This window comes from Mesoplodon bidens (assembly GCF_964165515.1).
Source record: "Mesoplodon bidens genome assembly, chromosome: 6".
NCBI lineage: Eukaryota > Metazoa > Chordata > Mammalia > Artiodactyla > Ziphiidae > Mesoplodon > Mesoplodon bidens.
In genome coordinates, this window is record NC_138162.1 from 12,852,533 (window position 1) to 12,874,538 (window position 22,006).

Below are 22,006 nucleotides of genomic sequence, written 5' to 3' on the forward strand. Positions count from 1 at the left end.
TTCTTAATTGGACCTCTTGGAAAGCCAGGGAGTGGGGGCGTGTTTGACAGGTGCCGTGATAGTTACCCCCATGGGGCCCATAGCTCCCCTGCTAACCACTGGCCTGAGGGGTTTCTTTGGATACTCTTCCTTCAGTTCACCATATTCCCTGTCTGAGTTTAATCTCGGAGTCTCGGGCCTGCCAGACAGCAGTTGTTATTTTTGCTAATACGGGGAGAGTCGTCGTATCAGCATTAACCATCTATATGAGAGATTGGACCACACAGTCCCGTTCCGATAAACAGTGAGCGGCTTGAGGGAGGAGGTGACGTAAAATCCTAACCTGGCTTTGTGGCTACAGGTGCTCAATTAGTAGTCAATGAGGTGAGCTGCTCATTTCCCCCCGCCCCGCAACCCCAGACCCACTCCTCTTCCTGTGTCCCCTAAATCTGTAAATGATACCATCCCCCGACCCTGCTGACAACCCTCTCTTGCCCCTTCACCTCCATCCAGCCACCAGCTGCCCCCGAATCCACCTCTGTACCATTTCCGCATCCCAGCCCTGGCGCCACTGCCCAGCTCAGGCCCTCGGGCCTTGGATGGCCCTGTATCTTCCTGCAACTAGTCTCCTCCCTGCCAAGCCATCCTCCTCACGGACCTCAGAGTGATATGGGTGCCATGTCACCCAGTGGTTGAAAATCCACTAGTTGCCTACAGATCAAGTACAAACACAAGGTGTCTGGGAATCTTTTCTGCCCGTTCCCGCCTTGCGTTCCCAGGTTCATCTCTCCCTCTCCCGTACTTTCCCTGTGTAACCTGGTCCATCACAGAGGCTTCCTCCATCATCCGGGGGCCTGACCACGCCAGACCTCTCTCCTTCCTCCTAACCCCGCCTGCCGGCGTCCATTCAGGCTCGTCCTCTCTGCCCACCATGTCTACCCACTCCAGTCCAGCCAGAGGGATGTTTCTCCGGAACACATCAGATTGTGTAATTAAGTTCTCAGAACCCTTCAGGGGCTCACCATCACTTCGGGCCATTGTCCAAACTCCCCTAAAATGATACTCAAGACCCTTCCTATCAGGCCCTGCCTCCTCCCCAAGCTTGATCTTCTTCCATTGCCCTACTTCACACACATCCCGCGTTCATTCTAGACATGGGCTCAGGAAACTGACTGCCTGCATTCAAAACCTGGTCCCAAGTCCTTTAGGCTGTGTGACCTTTGGCAAGTTACTTAACCTCTCTGGGCCTCTGTTTCCTTATCTGTAAAATAGACTTGCAGAGGGTTAAATGAGATAATACTTCGAACAGGACCTGACCCATAAGAAGTCCCCGTTGGTGTGTGCTAATGTTGTTGTTTTTGCTGTGGTGATCTGGCCCCTGTAAATCTCCCGAGTGGGATTTCCAGGGCGCTTCCCACTCCACTCGCTGGCTGTTCTCCAGCCATCCGAACGTACGTGGCTCTCTCCTGCCTTCGCAAAACCGCACCCCGGCAGCACGTTACCTGTTCTTCCTCCCCGCCTCACCTGTCTATCTCCCACCCTGACCCTTCCTGCCTGGCCCTCGGAAACCTGACTGTAGAGCGCCTCCTTCTCGCCTGCCTCAGAAATCGCCTGGCACACTGGGAGTAGGAATTTGCCTCCACCAGGTGAGAGGCTGCCTTGGCTGAGGCTGGAAGGGGCTGCTCCCTGCCCCCTGTCCAGCATGTACTTTGTGACTTCTGCTTGTCTACCAGAGGCTTGCTTTTGCCGAAGATCTGCTCCCAGTGCCCGTGACACCAAGGGTCTCAGTTGCTAAGATTGGATGTAAAACCACCCTCATTACAGAGGACTGCTCTAACTGGCTTTGACTTCCCTGGTATTGCAGACATGGTATTTCTTCAGCAATTGTCCTCTTATACGCCCCCCCCCCACCCACTGCTAATAATGTTTTGTGGCTTGGCATTCGGTGGCTGAATTTCTCTCCTGAAATATGTTAGCTTGCTTCTCCCAGATGCCCAGCTGACTTCCTCAAGTGCCTCATGAATACCAATGTGCATCCCAGTGTGCTGATCACAGCGGCCCAGTATCAGCCCTCTGCTGATCAATGTCACTTGTGTGTTCGTAACACAGCCTTCCACTGTGGTGATGTCAAGATAAATCATTGTCCAGAACCTGTTCGCTGGCAGAAGCCAGGGACCTCAGTGTGACCCCCTTTATTGTATAGGTGAGTACAACAAAGCCCAGGAGGTTAGGTGACTTTCTTACAGTCACACAGTCAGAAATTACCTGACTAAATTGGGACTAGAATCCAGATTTTCTGTTTTTCACTTCAGTATTCTTTCTAACTCACCAAAAGCTATTTCTTTTCTTTTTTTAATTAAATTTTTAAACAACTTAAAGTGGTAAAATATGCATAACATAAAATTTACCATCTTTACCATTTTTTTTTTTTTTTTTTTTTTTTTTTTTGCGGTACGCGAGCCTCTCACTGTTGTGGCCTCTCCCGTTGCGGAGCACAGGCTCCGGACGCGCAGGCTCAGCGGCCATGGCTCACGGGCCCAGCTGCTCCGCGGCATGTGGGATCTTCCCGGACCGGGGCACGAACCCGCGTCCCCTGCATCGGCAGGCGGACTCTCAACCACTGCGCCACCAGGGAAGCCCCATCTTTACCATTTTTAAGTGTACCATTCAGCAGTATTAAGTATGTTCATATTGTTGTACAACCATAACCATCATCCGTCTCTGGAACTTTTTCCATCTTCCCAGACTGAAGCTCTACCCATCACACACTCACTCCCCATTCCTCCCTACTCCCAGTCTTTGGTAACCACCATTCCACTTTCTGTCTCTATGAATTTGTCTACTGTAGGTACCTCATACAAGTGGAACTATATAGTATTTGTCCTTTTGTGTGATGGCTTCTTTCACTTAGCGTAATGTCTTCAAGTTTCATTGTAGTGTATATCAGAATTTCCTTCCTGTTTATAGCTGAATGATACTCAGTTGTATGTATGTACCACATTTTGTTTATCCATTCATCTGTCAATTGACATTTGGGTTTCTCCCACCTTTTGGCTGTTGTCAGTAATGCTGCAATGAACATGGGCGTTCAAATATTTGTTCGCCAAAAGCTATTCCTTATGAAAATATAATTAGAGATACTTGCTGCTACCTACTGTTGCCACTTGTATTTTTTTTCCTAATGGTAAGTTTGGAAAATACAAAAAAACACACAATGAAGAATATAAAAGTTGCTAATTTTATGTGGTATATACTTACAGGATTTTATACTCATGTTGCCCATGATTTTAAAAGTTTTATACAGACTGAGAGAGAATTTTAACAGGTAGGCCAATCTGTGTATTAGGGAGAACGCTTGAAATATATTTAAGGGACAGACAGCATAAGAACTCAGTGTAACCTTGTCCAACCATGGCATTTTGGAGATGAGTTCATTCAAAGTATGAGCTTACCTTAACAGTAATACAGAGGGAACTTTTTGTGGTGGTGCTTCCTTAAGACTATTTTAACATCTTCTTTTAAAAAAAAGTTTGTTGGAGTATAGCTGATTTACAATGTTGTGTTAGTTTCAGGTGTACAGCAAAGTGAATCAGTTACATCTATCTATCTATTTATCTATCTATCTATCTATATCTCAACTCTTTTTTTAGATTCTTTCCCCATAGAGGTCATTACAGAGTATTGAGTAGAGTTCCCTGTGCTATACAGTAGATCCTTATTAGTTATCTATTTTATATATAGTAGTGTGTATATGTCAATCCCAATCTCCCAGTTTATCCCTCCCCGCCCCCTTACCCCTGGTAACCATAAGTTTGTTTTCTACATCTGTAACTCATTTCTATTTTGTAGATAAGTTCATTTGTAGCTTTTTTTGAGATTCCACATATAAGTCAGACAGAGACAAATATCATATTTTAACATCTTAATAGAGTATCCTACTGCTAAGAAGAATCGAATTTTGAATGGGGGTCTTTCCCAGTCACATTTCTTAAATATCCACTAGGGGGCAGTAAAAGACATAAAAATTTTCAACAGGGCCGATGAGTGCCTGGCAATCAGGTCACTGCATCCTTTCTGCATCTCTCAGCTATCCGTGCATACAGTTACAAGATGATGAATTTCACATCCAAGAGTATGTTTGGGTGAAACTGGCGATACCCTTAGCTGTAACCCAATTGCAAGTCTTCCTCACATTCAGGCTAACATTAATGCGTAAAACTTCATTCAATGTGTTGGGCCCAGATTGTATTTTTATTTAATTCACGTTAGTCCAGCAATTCTTAAACGGAGTGAACACCAGAATTACCTGTCATGCTTTTTCCCAAATACACATGCCCAGGTCTCATCCCAGATCTAGAAAATCAGAATTTCTGGGGCTGGGGGCCTACTTATACAGACTATCTTTAGATTCTGGGGCTTGGGGCCTAATTATATAGACTATCTTTAGATTCTGGCCCATGAGGAGGGGTCACCCTTGAGTAAAACCTCAGAGGAACGTGAATGTGAATTCTGGAATTTTTTTTTCTCTTTTGAAAATAGAAGTTGCTGAAGGGTCTGGTGGCTTTGGGAACCACATGCAGAACAGCTATGAAGCTTTCCCATAAATGGTGCCTGTAGTAGACCAAGCCAGGAACCCAGACAGAAGATCTGGAATTAAGGCAGACCTGGCAAACTCAGGATCTACAGTTACAGTTCCAAGAAGGCCATGCTTTGGGACCAAACTGTTCAGAGTGCGGCCAGAGCTCAGATACTGTCTGCTATATTAAGAGAATCTTTCCTATAGTATTCAGGGAAAGAAACCTTTAATTTTACCTTAGCAGAGGTAAAGATGGCACAGAGGACCTGCCGTGAGGTTAAAAGACTTCAGTTCTCATCCTAACCTTCCCACTAGCCAGTTAGGGAACCCAAGGCAAGTTACGTCACCTCTCTGAGCCTCAGCTTCCCTGTTTGAATTATGAGAGGATTAGATGCCATTGATCTCTGAGGATCCTTCCAGTTCTAAAAATTCAATGATTCTATTAGTATTAATAACTTTGATTTGTATGGCTCCAGTCTGGCCAACAGCAGAAAAAATATTCAGTAATGCAACGAATGACAGAGACTATTGACCGTGTAGTTTAATTTATTTAAGGCATATGTACCGAATTCAAAGGAGAAAATATTGCAGCCAATAATATATTGAACTGTTAGTATCTTCAGCATAGCAAAAGCTTTCCAGAGGGAAAAATTACCCATTAGTGCAAACTTGACATTTTTTACTTCCTGGTCCATAACTGCCATTCCTCCAGTATGTTTATATTTATTGTAAAGGGCCAAATGTATGAATGCTTCGGATGAATATTAAATAACTACATGAGCATCAAGGTCATTGTCGCAAAGAAGGCTCCGTGGAGGACCCTGGCATTGATCTCCTGTGAAGTTCCATTCTCGAATCCTGCTGACAAGGGGAAACAATTGGTGTGGACCATTATTAAAGCTTTAAGTGTTTCTCCGTGTTAAAGATCTTTTACAAGCCCGGAGTAACTGATAGTGCCCAAGGAATTGGCAAGAGCTTCACTGAGAAATATAGGCTGGTCAGAGAGATAGTAAAACCCAGAACACAGTTGTCCTGGGTTGGGCTTATGCAGCAAAGGTGCGTATCTGGTCGAGTCCAGCTCTGGGGCAAGCCGGCCCTGCACTGAGTTAGGGTTCAGAAAGGAAGGAAAGCTTGTTCAGGGGCTCTTTCATACCAGAAGCTGCAGAGAGAGCCGCTCCCTCTTTCAAATTCACCTTTAAATTTCCTCCAGCTTGTCCCCCAGGACAAGCGTCCGGGGCAACTGGGTGTGCGTTGAGTGATGCAGACCCACAGATCCAGACTAACTGCACTGGTCAAGTGCCCAGGATAATTATGTGGGTGTCCTGCTGACCTGGAGCTAGGAGGAGAGCAAGTCTTAGGATGACAGAATCCAGTTTCAAAAGATCTCAACAGATTAAAGGATTGGCTGAGTCACGCTGAACTTAATGAGAGAGATAGATGGTAAACTAACAGCTCCTGTGCAGCCCTTCTGTGTAGCGTTGTGTTCCGCCCTGTGCACATTTCAGTTATTTCCTCTTTACAATGACCCAGGGAGGAAAGGTTTTTATATCCCCATTTTTAGAACGAGGAAACTGAGACATGGAAGTACAGAGGGGGCTGCAGGCACTTCAGAGCCCTCCATCTAGATCCCAATCCCAGTTGTGCCCCTTAGTCTACCAGCAAGTTACTTCATCTTTAAAAACAGCACTAGGGGGGGCTTTCCTGGTGGCGCAGTGGTTGAGAGTCCGCCTGCCGATGCAGGGGACACGGGTTCGTGCCCCGGTCCGGGAGGATCCCACATGCCGCGGAGCAGCTGGGCCCGTGAGCCGTGGCCACTGAGCCTGCGCATCCGGAGCCTGTGCTCCGCAACGGGAGAGGCCACAACAGTGAGAGGCCCGCGTACCGCAAACAAATAAAATAATAAAATAAAAAAAGCACTAGCCAGGCTTTATGGCTGCCTTTCATGTGTCAGGTTCTGTGGGCTTCGCCCTGTGCATTTATTATCTCATTTAATCCTCAGAACAATATTTCTCCTATTTTACCGATGAGGAAGGCACAGATAAGTAACTTGCCCGAGGTCACACAGTAAGTAGACGGGCCAGGTTATGAGCCCAGGCAGTCTGACTCCCAGGCCTGTGCTCTTCACAAGTACGGTACCGTCTCGGTTTCCTGTACCATGAAAAGAGAACAACCGTATGTTCTGGGAGGGTTAGCTGAAATAACTTATGTAAAGCACCTCATGTAGTCGCCACACATGGCAGGCATCATAGATAATGCTAGACTATCATCATCACCATCACTATACTGTCATCAGTTAAATGACTCACTCAGGGTTAGAGCTAATAACTGGCAAAGACCTGGCATTCAAACCCAGGTCCTGTGACTGAAAATCCGCTGGACTGTGGGGGACAAGATCGGGGGCAGTTTTAAGGTCACTGTCTCAGTGCCTAGTACAGCTTTTACCTCCCTGGTAGGTGCTGAGTGAGTCCTCACATAGGTGGGGCCTGTTTTTTTCACTCATTCACCAAACATTTGACGAGGTCCTGCTGTGTCTCGAGGGACCAGAGAGGACAAGAATACAGTGCTAACCATCCTTTTTCTCCCCCCAGGTTCGAATGGTGAAAGATGGGGACCCCTCCTGGAAGCCCACTTTTATTGTGAAACCTGATAGTGGTTGTCAGGGTGACGGAATCTACCTCATTAAAGACCCCCGTGACATCCGCCTGGCAGGGACCCTCCAGAGCAGGCCGGCGGTGGTCCAGGAGTACATCTGCAAACCTCTCCTTATCGACAAGCTCAAGTTTGATATCCGTCTGTATGTCCTACTAAAGTCCTTAGAGCCCTTAGAGATTTATATAGCCAAAGACGGACTCTCGCGGTTTTGTACAGAGCCCTACCAGGAGCCTCACCCCAGAAACCTGCACCACATCTTTATGCATTTGACCAACTATTCACTGAACATCCATAGTGGTAACTTTGTCCATTCGGACAGTACTAGCACAGGCAGCAAAAGGACTTTTTCTAGCATTCTTTGTAGGTTGTCTTCCAAGGGTGTTGACATCAAGAAGGTCTGGTCTGATATCATCTCCTTGGTGATTAAGACTGTCATTGCCCTGACTCCAGAGCTCAGGGTGTTCTACCAGTCGGATATCCCCGCAGGGAGGCCGGGGCCCACATGCTTCCAGGTAACCATCGCCAGTTCCCAGCCTGAATTCTTGACCTTGATGGGGCCTTTGGAGGGCTCCCTGGCCTCGTGTGGGATGAGGGATGGGGTGGGACGGCCAGAGGGTTGGAGGGGTTGTTGCTGCCATGGGCTTTGGTGTGAAACCAGGGTCCAACTTCCTGCTTTCTGTTTGCTGGCTGTGTAACTTGGAGCAAGTTACTTCCATTTTCCTACCTGTAAAATGGGACCAGGAGTACCTCCCTTAAAGGATGCTTGTAAGAGTCAAACGAGATGTATGGAAAACACAGTGCCTCCCGTTCATTTGTTCATTCTTTCTTCTAGCAATTTTTACCACCTGCTTAGTAGGGGCCAGGCACTGTTCAAGGCAGTAAGTCAGGTCCCTGCTGGCTGATGCAGAGAGTCTGCTGTCGTGGGAGACAAATAAGTTAAAAAGCAATTAGTATAAAGTGTCACAAGTGCTAGAATAGAGTAGGAAGTGTACCGGGCGCTGTGAGATTGGGGGACCATCTAACATTTTCTGAGCAGGAATGAGGGTGGCTGGGAAGACTTCCCAGAAGTAGCAGCAGTTAAGAACCTGGAGTAAGAGTTAGATGGAGCAGGCAAGGCTGGATAGGGCTGGGGAGACAAAGCGTCCTAGGGGAGAGATGTTTGCAGCCCTAGAGGTGAGTATGGCTGGAGGGTGGGGTTTGATGCAGAGATATGGAGGGAGTTGAGGAAGATAAGGTGGGAGAGATAGGTAGGATGTATGTCCTGGAAAGCTATGGGCAGGAGGGGCCACAGGAGGGTGCTAGCCCGGCACCGGCACCGATGCACTCAGGTTTGTGTGTTGCAAAGAACAAACTGGCCAGCAGGGTGGAGAGTGGATTGTGGGGAGACTGGGAGCGGGGTGGAGGGGGGAACTGGTGAGCCGACTGCTTTCCTACGAGCAAGAGAGGATGCTGGCTTGGATTGGGAAGGGCTTGGTGGAGTTGGAGAGAATAGATTTGAGAGCCACTGAAGAGGTAGAATGGCCAGACTTGGTGATTGGCTGGGGCTGGGGGACAGTGGAGAGATGGTGGCGGTGGGGGGACTGTGTGGGGAGAACCCAGACCAACTCCCAGGCTTAGGTGCTTGGGTGGATGGAGAGAAGCCACCGACGGGGGACCAGCTTGTAGTGGCAGGGTGTCAGGAGTTGGACTTGAACTTGCCTTTGAAGGACCTGCGTGACATCCAGATGGGGAGGTTGGGTGGACATTGGGCATCTGGGCCTGGAGTTTGGGAGAGAGAGATCTGGGCAGGAGAGAGATTGGGAACATCAGCGTTCAGATGGTCACTGAGCCCTGAGCGGCTACAGGGAGAGAAGAGGCCAGGAAGACCCCCATGAGCACTGCCATTCAAGTAAGGGACAGGCAGGGGGAAGGGGGGCAGCAAAGGGGGCCAAGAAGAAGTGGCTTGAGCCATAGAAGGGATGTCGGGGGAGGAAGCAGCCTAGATGCTTGGAGAAGAAGCACGCGGGGGTCAGCCACGGCAAACGCTGCTGAGATGTCGCGTCAGACCCGAACGGAAAGTGTCCATTGCACTTACTGACCCATGGGGTGATGGGACGGGGTGATGGTAGAGGGCAAAGCCAGTGCACGGTCGGGGAGGAGACGGGAACGGGGGTGGCGCGTTCTTCCAGATCCTTTGGCCATGAAGGTGGCGGCGGGGGACTCGGAGTCCAGGGGCTTGGTAGGCACACAGTTTCCTGCCACCAGATAAATCGGAATAGGGAACAGATGGTACGAAGGAACACCTCTGGGACCCTCTCCATCCAATCTTTAAAGTTATTTTGTAGCAGTTAGTGTATAAGAAAGAATACATGGAACATGTATGTAAGCTACAAAGCAAAACCACCAAATCATCATCCCCAGCCCACCTCCCAACCCAAGATCCCCAATTACTGTGCTCCTCCCCCATCCCATTTCTCACCCCGAGGTAATCATGGTCCCGGATTTTATGTTTATCATTTCCTTGCTTAAAAAATTCCTTTTATTATATGTGAATGTATCCCTAAGCAGTATATTGTTTTGCTTTGCTTGTTTTTGAGCTTTATAGAAAGACTACGGTCAAGGCCATAGTCTTCTGCAACTTTCTTTTCCGCTCTGCGTTGAGGTGGGTCGTTGGTGCTGTTTCATCTGCACTGCTGGGACTTCCATTGTAAATACGCATACTGTGTTCATCAGTTCTTCTGTCAATGAACATTTGAGTTGTTTCCAGTCCTTTACCTAAGACTGTGGCAGGAGAGGAACGGGTAGCGTGGAAGGGAGGGCAGGCAGTGGGGCAGCGTCTCTGATGGGCGGGGTGTTCCTTCCGCAGCAGAAGAGGAGGCTGGTCCCAAGGTGCAGCCCCAGATCCAGAGAGGTGAGCCGGGTGGCTGGACACCTGTCAGCGGGATTTTCAGGCAGGCTGGCAGAAGCCTTTTCAGGGGGAATTCAGGCAGTGATCAGTTCCAGGAAGGGCTAATTGTCATCCAGAGATCTGTCCTTAGGCACTCGGCTCCAGGTTCTCGTTCCCAGGCAGGATGTCTAGCTCAGCCATCAGGTAGGTGGCTTAGGGCCTTAGAAAGGGGAAGTGGGCAGAGCTTAGAGGCAGGACCAGAGAAAACAAGTCCTGGCTTGAGCCATCAGAAGGTTAGGGTGAAGGAGAGAGTTGCAACTTGGAGGCATCCAGGGGTCATCCCGGGGGACTGTGTGGTCACATCTGTTCGACAGTGACAGCTATTCCAGGAGTATCATGTGGGCTGGCATGCGTGGCCAAGCCACAGAGCCCTGGCACAGCGAGGGTACAGGGTGGAGGGCCAGGGCGGTGGTTTTGCTGCTTGTCTTGCTGTGGACAGGAGGCATGCGGCGGCCATGGGGTGGAACCAGCGGACCAACTGGAGGGCAGACAGGGAGGGAGCCACTGGTTTGGACGGATCACGTCTAGCAAATGGAACCACAACCCTGTGACCGTTTTCCACTGCTTGACCACACTAAGTGCTGCCAGGCCTGGGGTCAGGAGAGGAGCACAGGGCTGGAAGTAACCCTCCAGGAGGATCTCGTCCTCTTCCCAGCAGTGGGACCTTGGGCACGTTTCTTCACCACCCTGAGCCTCTGTTTCTTTCTCTGTGAATCCCCGACACTCACTTCCCTACCTGCCTTCTTTGGAGGAGTGTGAAGTAATGAAGGCGAAGGTATAAAGCATTAGATGTTTAAAATCTGTTTTATCATATATTTCAGATTCATAGTGATTGAGAAAGTAGTATCTTTTTCTCCTTGGATTCCTCTCTTGCTTCCTTTAGTCTTATCACTTGTTAAAACACTTGTTAGTTTGGATCTCAAGCACCTGAACTAACTTGGAACCCAAAGATTTAGGGACAACGTATGGTCTGCCATTGCCTTGCTGTGTGATTTTATATTAGTCACTTAACTTCTCTGTGCTTCAGTTTCCTCACCTACCTCACAGAGTTGTTGTGTGACTCACACAAGATAAAGATGATGAAGCGCTTTGTAAACTCTAATGTTCTGTGCATACATAATGAATTATTTCTTTGTCATGGATGCCCGTTTTGCTTGTAGCCTGGGCCTGGCCCATATTGTAGCATTCCCGGACATACACTCAAAGCCAAGAAAATTACATTTATCTTAAACATGTGACCGTGACCCCTTTCCAATCACAGCCGCAATAACTACTTGGGAAATCGTGATGGCCTAGAGCAGGGGCTGGCGCAGCCAGGCTGTGGGCAGGTTTCCTGTAATCTGTTGCCTAGGAACATGGCTGCCCTGTCATTCTGGCCTGTCCCCCTGTCATTGCCCAGGCAGCCCCAGCAAGATATTCCCCTGTCAGTCTTTTTGAGGGCAGCTCTGTGACCCTGGCTTAGAGAGCCAGGTCCGTCTGGGTGTAGATGATTCATGTGGCAGAAATGCACACACAGAGGAAAGGTTTCTAGCTCAGCTTTCGCGGACATTCTTTCCCAATTTCATCGCTCGGTTTCTATCTTCCTCTAGCTCCGGGTCCACCTCTCTCCTTGGCCGCAATCCTTTCCCTCCAGTGTCGGGAGGAGGTACCTTCCCTAAAGGCTGAGGTGCTTCTCCTTTTCCTTCTTTGCTCTTTTGACCTCCTCCCTCCCCGTCAGCCCCAGACACCCCACGGGAAGGAGGCAAAGGAACAGCCTGGTGCTCACGCACCGGCTGGGGTTTTGTTCTCAGATGCCCTGGGCTTGAGCTAACCCCAGCTCCTCCTTCCAGCAACTCTAGCTGGAGAGCTTGGCAAGTTACCCTTTCTCTGCCTCAGTTTCCTTATCTGCAAATAGAGATAATATTGTATTTGGACCGGCCTCACAGTTGTTGTGAGACTGAATGAGAGAAAGCTGTGTGGAACAGTACCCAGCAGGTAGGAATCCCTTAATGAATGATATGATTATTACATTGTTTGTTATCTGTAACAACAACCGTTCTCAAACTGGTCTGTGAAGAAGTGCCTTGAACTTACGGGGAAACCATGAAATAGTCACATTTCCAACTTAATGGAACGCCGGTGTTCCAAGGACCACAGTTTGAGAAACAAGTCCTGGCACCGGTTGCCTCCCAGCCTGGCCCCAGCTTCGCTTCCCCGTCCTCCCTGAGCCCCGCGAACCTGCCGAACAAAGCTGATTCCTGTCTCCTGGACACCACTTGTGTTTCCCCCAGTTCTGCCTGTTGGTTCTGTCTTGGCCTCTGCCATGCTCTCCGCTCTTCTCCCTCCTTTTTGAAATTCAATGCTGACAAGGTGCTGCTCAAATCCCACCTTCTCTGTCAAGCCTTCCTTGACCACTTCTGACATTTAAGCTTCTTTCTTCTTCTAGACACATCTGCTGGTCACCCACTGAGACGAGCCCTGAGCTAGCTGTGGGACATGTGGTTCTGGGTAAGAGGCAGTCTGTCCCTAAGAGGTGCACAGTGTAGTGGGGAGACTGCCACGTGGGAGTAGTAAATGCTATAAGGGGGCACGTACAGGATGCAGGGAGAGCACAGAAAAGGGAGCACTTAACTTTGCCAGTTAACCCAGTCAAAGAAGGCTTCCCAGAGAGGAGATGCTCAAGCTGGAGCTTAAGGCATGGAGAAGAATTTGCCAAGCAGAAAAAAGTGAGCGACACCACACCCTCCTGGTTTCCCTCCTATCTCACTGGCTGCTGCTTCTCAGCCCCTTCTGCGCCTGCCAGTGACGGCAAACCCAGCTCCTCTCCTCTTGTCTACGATCGCTTCCTAAACGATCTCTTCTAGCCCCATGGCTTTAAGTACCAGCTATGTGCTGGTCACTCCTATATTTGTATCTCCTGTCTTGACTTCTGCTGGAGTTCCACACTGGTCTATCCAATTGCCCGCTTTAATTTTCTACTTGGATTTCTGGTGGGCATCTCCCACTTGACATGTCCAAAATCAAACTCTTGATTTCCCTTCCAAACTTACTCTCCCACTGTCTTTCCTATTTCAGTAAAGGAATAGCATTCAGTTACTCAGACTAAACCCCGCCCCCCAGTTTTAATATTTCTTCTTTTCTCCTCCTTCCCACATTTAATCCATAAGCAACTCTTGCAGATATACTTTAAAATGCATCCTACATGTAACCACTTCTAACCAACTCCCCTGCTTCCATCCCAGTCTAGGCAGCCATCACCTTGTACTTGTATCACTGCAGTAGCCTCCTAATTGGTGTTCCTTTTCCCACCCTTGCTGCTTGTAGCCTATTTTTCTCACTGTAGCCAAAGTGACTCTTTTAAAACATGTCAGATCAAATTACTTCCCTGTGTAAACTCTCCAGTGGCTTTCTCATTGCACTTAAAATCCTGGCTTCTTACCATGGCCTACAAGATGCTGCATGATATGTCCCCTGTCATTCTATCTGACCTCATCTCCTGTCTCCCTCTTGCTGTTTGTCAGAAGTGGCCTTTGTTCTTGCCATTCCTCCTGCCTGGAAGGCTCTTCCTCAGCTCTTCAAATAACTTATTTGCTCACTTCATTCAGTCCCTGTTCATACGTCACCTGCCAAGTCTTTTGCTTCTGGTCATGATGGAGTAACAAAGACTGGACTTAGCCTTCTTTAGAAAACAACTAGAATACCACACAAAATACATGAAATAAGTGTTTTCAGATTTTGGACAACACATAGCTATGCATTGTGATCCCCGAGGAAAAGGGGGGAAAAGCCAAGATGTGTCTACGGTTGCCTCAGCTTTCTGTCTGGAGGCAATCTCCAGAAGATGGGCAAGGGGGGCACCTAAACAGAGCCTTGTGATGTCAGTGAATTGAGGAAATGGAGATCAAAGTTCAGGAATGCCAAGGTGGTTAGGATTCTGTGGGCAGAATTTTGAAAGGTAGGGACCCAACCAGGAAAAGAGCTCCAGGAACCTGCGTGGGATCCCTGTGCATCTTTGCCAAGTGCTGGGCCATTCATATGTGGAGGGTTAATCCACAAAGCTGAGCAGAGAATGACCAGGGAACTGAGAAGCTGAACTACTTCCAGAGCTCACACAGAGCAGGGAGATGTTCAAGCTCCAAAGAGTCAGTGTGGAGAGTGCTTGGTGGTTACTGGATGCATTCAATGTAGACTCCAGAGAAGTTCTGCCTTAATGGACTGAAGCTTCCCTGGAATGAAAGTTACTCTAGGCCCAACCTAGTAAAGCTTGAATAATAGGCCTTGAAGGTATCAAAATAATCTGCAAATAATTGACTGTCTAAAAACCTAGCACTTTTTAAAGGAAGGCAAAATCCAGACACTGAGTATTAAATGTCCAGCTTCCAATAAAAACCCTCTAGATATTCCACAAGGCAGGAAAAGGTAACCCATACCTAAAGAGAAAATCAATGGAAACAGACCCACAAATATTAGAAATAATGAAACTAGTAGGAAGAAGATGTTAAAACAGCTATTACAACTATGTACAGAAATTTAAAGGAAAATATGAGCTTAATGTAGAGAGAAATGGAGCTATTAAAAAAGAACCAAATGGAACTTCTAGGAACCAAATGGAAGAAAATATCTGTAATGAAAATTTCACTGGACAGGATTAATAGCAGATTAGATTCTGTAGAAGAAATGATCAGCGAACTTGAAGACATAGCAATAGAATTTATTCAAAATGAAACAGAGAGAGCAAAGTGACAGGAAAAATAAATGAACAGACCCTGAGTTACCTATGGTACAATATCGATGGTCTAACATATGTGTAATTGGAGTTCCCTGAGCAGAAGAGACAAGGAAGATACAGGAGACTATTTGAAGAAATGGCCACACACACAAACGTGTGCACACACACACCAAGGTTTATCATAATCAAATCAGTGATGATAAGAAAATCTTAAAAGCAGCTAGAGAGACAAATTATGTTCAGAGGAACAAAGAATAGCCCAAAAGTTCTCATCAGAAACTGTGCAAACCAGAAGAAAATGGGATGACAAATGTCACCGTCTTAGAAAGGCCTTCCCTGACCATCAAACTCTCCCCTCCATCCACTGTATCACACTCTATGTTCTTACCTTGTTTTAATTATTCACTTGCTTGTGGTCTCTCTCCTAGAATGTAAGCTCTAAGAGGGCAGGAGTGAAAACATAGCTTGTCTTATTTGCCATTTGATCCCCAATGCCTAGAATAGTACCTAGGGTTTGGTAGGTGCTCAGTAAATATTTGATAAATAAAGTTTTTCAAGTAGAAGAGCACAAAGGCAGAGAGCAGTAAAGCACCCTAAAGCTACCAGTAGTTTAGCACAGTTAGAGCCCAAGATGTGCAGCAGTGAGTGCGAGAAAATAAAGCTAGAGTCTGAGACAGACTCTGGTCATAGAGGAATTTGCAGGACATGTTCTGGAACTTGGACTTCCTTCTGTAAGCAGGGATTTTTAGGCAGATGAGTGCTAATATTTTATTTGCCTTTTATAAAAATTACTCTGGCATCCCCTTGTGCCAGGTAAATTAGAGGGGCGAGTTTGAGAGCAGGGAAACTAATGGGGAAGGTATTAAAGTAGTCCAGGTGAAAGATGGTGCAGGCTTGATCTAGACTAGGAGCAACAAGGGATGGGCCAGATCTAGAAATCTCTTTAGAAAGTAGAATGTACAGAGTTGGTGAGCAGCTAGATGTAAAGGAGGAAGGAGACATGTTGGCTGACTGCTGCTGGCACAAAGTCCCTCACAGGCTACAGTTAACATGTTGTCCAGACTGCAGTCATGTCTAAGGCTACTGGGGGAAGATCCCCTCCCCAGCTCACCCACATGGCTATTGGCTGGGACATCAGTTCCTTGCCATCTCAGCCTCTCCATAGGACAGGTTACAACATGGCAGCTGGCTTCCCTCAGAGTGAACAAATGAGAGAGTAAGAGAATGCATCCCAAGGTGCAAGCCACAGTCTTTTCATAACCTAATACTGGAAGTGATAGGCCATCATTTCTGCCCTATTTTGTTTGTTAGAAACAAGTCACTAAGTGCAGCCCACACTCAAAGAGAGGGGGTTACATAAGGGTATGAATACCAGGAGATGGTATCATTGGGACCATCTTAGAAGCTGCTGACCACAGATAGTGAGTTTGGATATGTTGAATTTGAGGAGTCTGGGACCTCCCAGTTGGGAATACTCTGGATGCAGATGGATGTGTAGTTCTGGGGCTCAGGAGGGAATCCCCTCTCGTTGAAATGTAGTTTGGAGCCTTTGCATGAGTTTACAATTAATGGCTCAGGGGCCTTTTCTCCCCAACTTGCTTTGGAAGCCTCTAGAGGTAAGGGATGAAGGACAAATATCTTTAAATCCCCAGGGCATCCCTCAAGTAGCAACACATAATTGCTGACTGAATTACTTGGAGGGATGGACAGTATCACATAATTGAAAAGTTCTCTTTCTCCATTTGACATTTCCTACTCTGCCACCAAACTGGAGAGAGGTTTTCCCATTTCTAAGCTGCAGGTTTCTAGTCTGCAAATTGGGTGCTAGACTAAATTAGTAGTTTTTAAAAATATATATGTTTTTCCCCTGGGACCCCCAGGATGTAAAAAAAGGTAAAAGTTGGTATGATCCGGCCTCCCCAGTGCTTCCCAAAAAAGAACCTCATTTTGAAAAACTCTGAACCAAATAAATTCCTGATTTTTCCGCCAGCTCTGACATTCTGGGATCTTAGGATAATATCAACCCTCCTCCTGGTTCTGTGATTCTGCTTCTTGAGATCCATTGGTGCTCCACATTTCATTGAACTTTTGAAAAAAGTTCCTCTTTCCTTGAACTTGTGAAAAAATATAAAGATGACTTTCATTAAATACTTACTATGCGTCAGGTACTGTGCAAGATATTTTACATCACATTAACTTTATTTGCTCCTGTCTCCCCGACTAGAGTGTAAGCTCCATAAGGGCAGGGACTTTGTCCAGTCCACTCCTTTATTTCCAGAAGCTAGAATAGTTTCTGGGACATAGGAGGCAGTCAGTATTTTATGAATGAATGAACTAAAGTAAGTACTATTCCTATTCCCATTTTATAGATGAGGAGACTGAGGCTTAGAACTGTCCAGCTAGTGTGAGAGACCAAGCTGGGATTGAAGCCCAAATCTGGCTCCAAAGCATTCCTGTACAAGACCCAACACATTCAGCTACCTGCACCAAAGTTTAGGTTCTGGAAAATATGCTACTGCTGTGTGCAGGTCCCTGTGGCTGACGAGGTTTTGCCACTCCCCTTCTCCAGCTTCCCTATAGCTGTGAATGCATAAAACCACTGTGCACTGAGCTGAGAAGAGTCTCCCAGGCTGAGAAAGTACAAGTCCAAACTTCTAATGTAGCGAAAAGTAAGCGTCGATGACTCAGGATGATAAACTTGCAGCCCTCCATCCTCTGTAGCCTCATCAGCATCACGTGTCTCAGGCCAGGTCTGAAGTTAGACTGATGATGTCACCAGAGTCTCTTAAAGGCCTCATCACTCATATGCACTTGTCATATATTATTAAGCGGATCTATAATACATGTAACATTTTCCACTGCATTTCCATTCCTTTCTTCTTATGACCAGGGAAAGAAAAATAGAGTGAGGATGACTTTTCCCAACTTCTCATCCTTATGGCCCTTTACTGAAGAATAACCTCATCTTGAATTACCCCCCCGAAATGGTCATTCGGGCTCTGATTTCGTTAATAAGGATGAAGCTACAGTTTAATAATTATCATTTAACTAGTGCATATTCTGTATAGACAAGTAAATGGATTTTCCCTCATCTTTTCTTCTTGAGTCCACAGAGGAGGAGATGCAGCTATATCTTTTTTCTTTCCTTTATTCTCCACATTCGTTTGGGGAACTTTGGGTTTATATCACTCACATTAGGAGCTTTCTACCTTATCACCTCCTAGAGACATAATGAGAGTCCTCCCAAGAATCTGGTGTCCTTATAGTCCGTCTGAATCCAATTAGTACCCGCAGTCTCAAGGGTGAGGAGATGTTATCTCGATAAAGGGTTGTTTCAAGCAGAGGCAGTGAGGTGCACAGGGTGGCTTACCCTGATCATGGGGCCTGTGAGGAACTGAAAGAGGCCAGAAGGCAAAGCCTCACCTGAGGTAGCAGCCTGCCAGATTCAAGAGCAGGCGGCTGGCAAATGATGCTGGACTTAGCCTTGGATGCAGGCTGGCTGCATGGGCGTGTGGGCGGTGCACTCAGGGTCCCACACTCCAAAGGCCTCCGCGCTTGGTTTAATGCTCTGTTTCACCATCATGAAATTGTTAATACTTTTTGAACAACAGACCCTGCATTTTCATCTTGCACCGGCTCCCACAAACTATGTAGCCAGTTCTGCTTGGGTGGGAAGTCCAGCTCTGTCATTTACTAGAGGGGCAGTCTCAGGAAATCCACTGGCCTCTCCGAGACTCAGTTTCTGGTTCTGTGAAATGGAGACCATGATCCCTACTTCAAATAGGCTGTCTTGAGGATTAAACGAGATTCTGAATAATTGGTGCCTTTTATCATAATCGGTGCCTAGTGGGCGCCTAATAAATATTCCCTTCCTCTTAGGTAGGAGGGTATATCAGAATTACCCAGGGGATTTGTTATGGACAATACATTTGCCTGCGTTCCACTCTGGAAGTTTCTGACTCATAGGTGTGGGCTGGGGACGAGCAGTGGTTTTGAAAGGGGTCCTTAAGTGATGCTGTTATATACCCGAGGTTGAGAAAGATAGCCTTGGGTTTTGTAGAGATCTAGCTAAGAAGCAACTTAATAGAGGAGAACAGAAGGAGAGGGAGAAATTGATGGACTACTACTGATCCTTAACATAATAAAAAACCTGTTAAAGAAGAAAGAGGTCATCATCTTACCACCACGCTTCAGACGACACCGATGGTGCTGAAGTGAACCATGGGACCTCATCCCATTACGAAGCCCCCTATAAAATTTTCTGCTGTCCATTTGGCCTGACAAGTACATCCAGAGGATGTACAAGTACCTCCAGAGGGCCTGTGGATGAGAGAAGCCAGGGTCAAGGCCCAGGCTGGGGGTGGGGTTGGAATTAATTTTCACCTTGATTCCCCTAATACCATACTCGATTCCTGCAAAGACACTGTAGCTAAAGGGAGTAATTCTGAATTATGTTTATACTGCCCCAGATTTTAGGCTTTGACATTCTTCTCATGAAAAATCTGAAGCCTATACTACTTGAAGTAAATGCAAACCCCAGCATGAGAATCGAACACGAGCAAGAAGTGAGTATTTTGAGTATCTCATTGAATATATTACCATCCAACTGAATGTTCCCACTCTCCTGTTGCTCCCTTGGCTAAATGAGATTCGACATTCTCAGATTTGCCCAGCAAAGTTCTGTTCAAGCCTACATGATTTCAGTTTTGTTGAGCTCTGAACATCGTCTATTAATATAAGATCCACCCGACCTATGGTAACTTCCCAGCATGCCATTCTCCACTTCTTAAGATCTGCAAATGTAGAAGCAGCTGAGCCTTTCCATCAGTTTTGACATGAACTAATTAGTTAGCCTCAGGAGATGAACTAATTGAAATTCTACGAATATGATTTAGCCATGTCGACATGCCTGAATCCCTAAGATAAATAGTACATTTAACAGTGGTTATCTTTTTCTCCCCCCCGTTCCCCCCGCCACTTAAGTATGCATAAAAAAGACTGGAAGGAAATACGCCAACTATTAATACTGGGTTTTGTGGGGATTATATGGATTCTTTTAATCTTCTTCCTCTCTGCCATCTTTCCAATTTTTCTACAACGAGCACGTATCATTTTGATAATGAGAAACACAAAGTGCTATTTTTTCCCCTTCGTGTATTTTGTTGATTTGTAAAAGGAAACTGACATTTTTCAGGTAGAATGAAGGGAGCCTTTAGAGAATTCTAACAGTACAACCACTGGGGCTTGTGCTGGTGGTCAGTTGGCGCTGAAGCACTCTCTCCATCGTAACATGGAATCCTTACCCTTCAAGCTCTCTCCAGGGGTGTTTGAGCATGTCCCCAGCCTTGTCGATGAAGAAGTGAAAGTGGCCGTCATCAGAGACACACTGCGTCTCATGGACCCATTTAAGAAGAAAAGAGAGAACCAGTAAGTATTTTTTATATCCTTTATTTCTATCAACTCTGCTTCCTGTGTCCTAAGCAGGTAAGTTAGTTCTTAAAACATGTTAACATTGGGAGTGAGATTTATACCTTAAGCAGTCTAATAAATCATAGTTTCATCTGTGAATATCAGCCTCCAAATATAGTGACTCAAAGTCAGGAGATGGAGACCTACAACGTGAATCCGACACTTGGGGTTCAGTGGATGAATTTCTAGCCGATTGTTATCTGAGTCTGGAAAGTCTTCTCTAAAAACCCACTGTCCCCCAGTGATAGCATCTCCCCTCACTCACCATTGCCCACCTGGTGCTTCCCTGTGAAATCCTCAAGCACAGGGAGAGAGTATAAAATGCCAGAGGAGAGGGCCACAGGTAACTTGGACGTGGTAAGGATCACTTCCTTTCATGATGTTTACATTCTTGCAGTATAAGCTTTTTGTTTCAAAACCTGCAGAACCAGTTATTGAACTTGTGGCAGTTCTGTAATATTTACAACAGTTATAATTCTTCTCCATCCTACCCACCCAGTGGATGTTACACTGGGATGTTGATGGGAGTATGTGCCCTGCCCCTCCCTCCATGGAATCACCCCTGAAATGAATGACATTTCACTTGGGTATTTTGTTTGCTTTGTTTTGTTACCAGATTCCTGGCTTTCACAAAGTAAGTGTTGAGTGAATATCACTGTGCCTCTTTTAGGCAGAAAAATCAAAGACAAGCAACCCAAACAGCACTCCTGGTACCCCCGACATATCAGATTGACTCAAATGCTCCCAGACAAGTAAAGCACTTGTCAGCTATGGTTCAGGAACGTGAGGAACGCTGACTTCTCTAAGCAAGTGGTGTTTTGCAGGTTCCTCTACTGCAGCCCCTCACCAGCTGGGCTCAAGCCCACCTATTGTTAGAATCACCCTGCAGTAGCGCTTCTCCCCTTGGCCGCACATTAGAACCATCTGGAGAGCTTTCATAAATACCAGTGCAAGCACCCACACATCTAGAGATGCTTTTAATTAGCCTGGGCTGGAGGCCTGGCCACAGAAATAGTTTAGGTTCCCTAGGTGATTCTATCATGCGGCCAAGGTTGAGAGCCACTGCCCTACAGGAAATGTCACTCGGAAGGAGCTTTTGGCATATTCTGAGTCAGGCTGGATGGTGCCTGCTCGGCTGAGTTCTCTTGCGGCGCCTTCTTTGCTATGTGAGGCACAGATCCATTGCCAGCAAGACTCGGTGAGAACGCTCACCTGTGATTCATGTGGGCCCATCCTGCCTCCACCGACTAGGGCTTCAAAGTGGTGGCATGTCAGGTCTGCAGAATCCTCAGAGCATCTCATGGCAGCTGGGTAATGGGTCTACTCATACACGCATGCAGCTGCTATTTTTAGCCATCCCTAAGGAAAAGCAGTGGATTAATTACAGTTTGGTCAGATTCATTGTGATATAACTCATTTCTCAAAAATCTAGTCTCTAATGGTTATTGATCTCACCAGTAGAGGTTAGGTCTTGAGAGACCATATTGCACTGCGGGGAGATTTTGGTGGTTATCCACGCCAGTGTGGCCCAGGGGGATACTTTTAAAGATGACCTTGACACATTAGCCTTCTGATTCCTTTGGTGGGAACAAGTTCAATGGCCATTGTGTGGCCTGAGCTTTCTTAACCTCTGCCACCAAAACCAGGAAGAGAGATAAGGGTACTACTGTATTTTTCACATTAGATGGCCTCAACA

General features: G+C 46.7%; 1 protein-coding gene across 3 annotated transcripts in view; it reads left to right on the top strand.

Moving 5' to 3' along the window:
• Positions 1 to 22,006, top strand: part of TTLL11 (tubulin tyrosine ligase like 11) — a 249,721-nt gene that overhangs the window by 90,030 nt on the left and 137,685 nt on the right. For all 3 annotated transcript variants that reach the window (XM_081238093.1, XM_081238094.1, XM_081238095.1), the window contains 3 exons: positions 7,144 to 7,719; positions 19,311 to 19,406; positions 20,153 to 20,268. In XM_081238093.1, the coding sequence (XP_081094219.1) occupies positions 7,144 to 7,719; positions 19,311 to 19,406; positions 20,153 to 20,268 (788 nt within the window). The remainder of the gene's footprint in view (positions 1 to 7,143; positions 7,720 to 19,310; positions 19,407 to 20,152; positions 20,269 to 22,006) is intronic.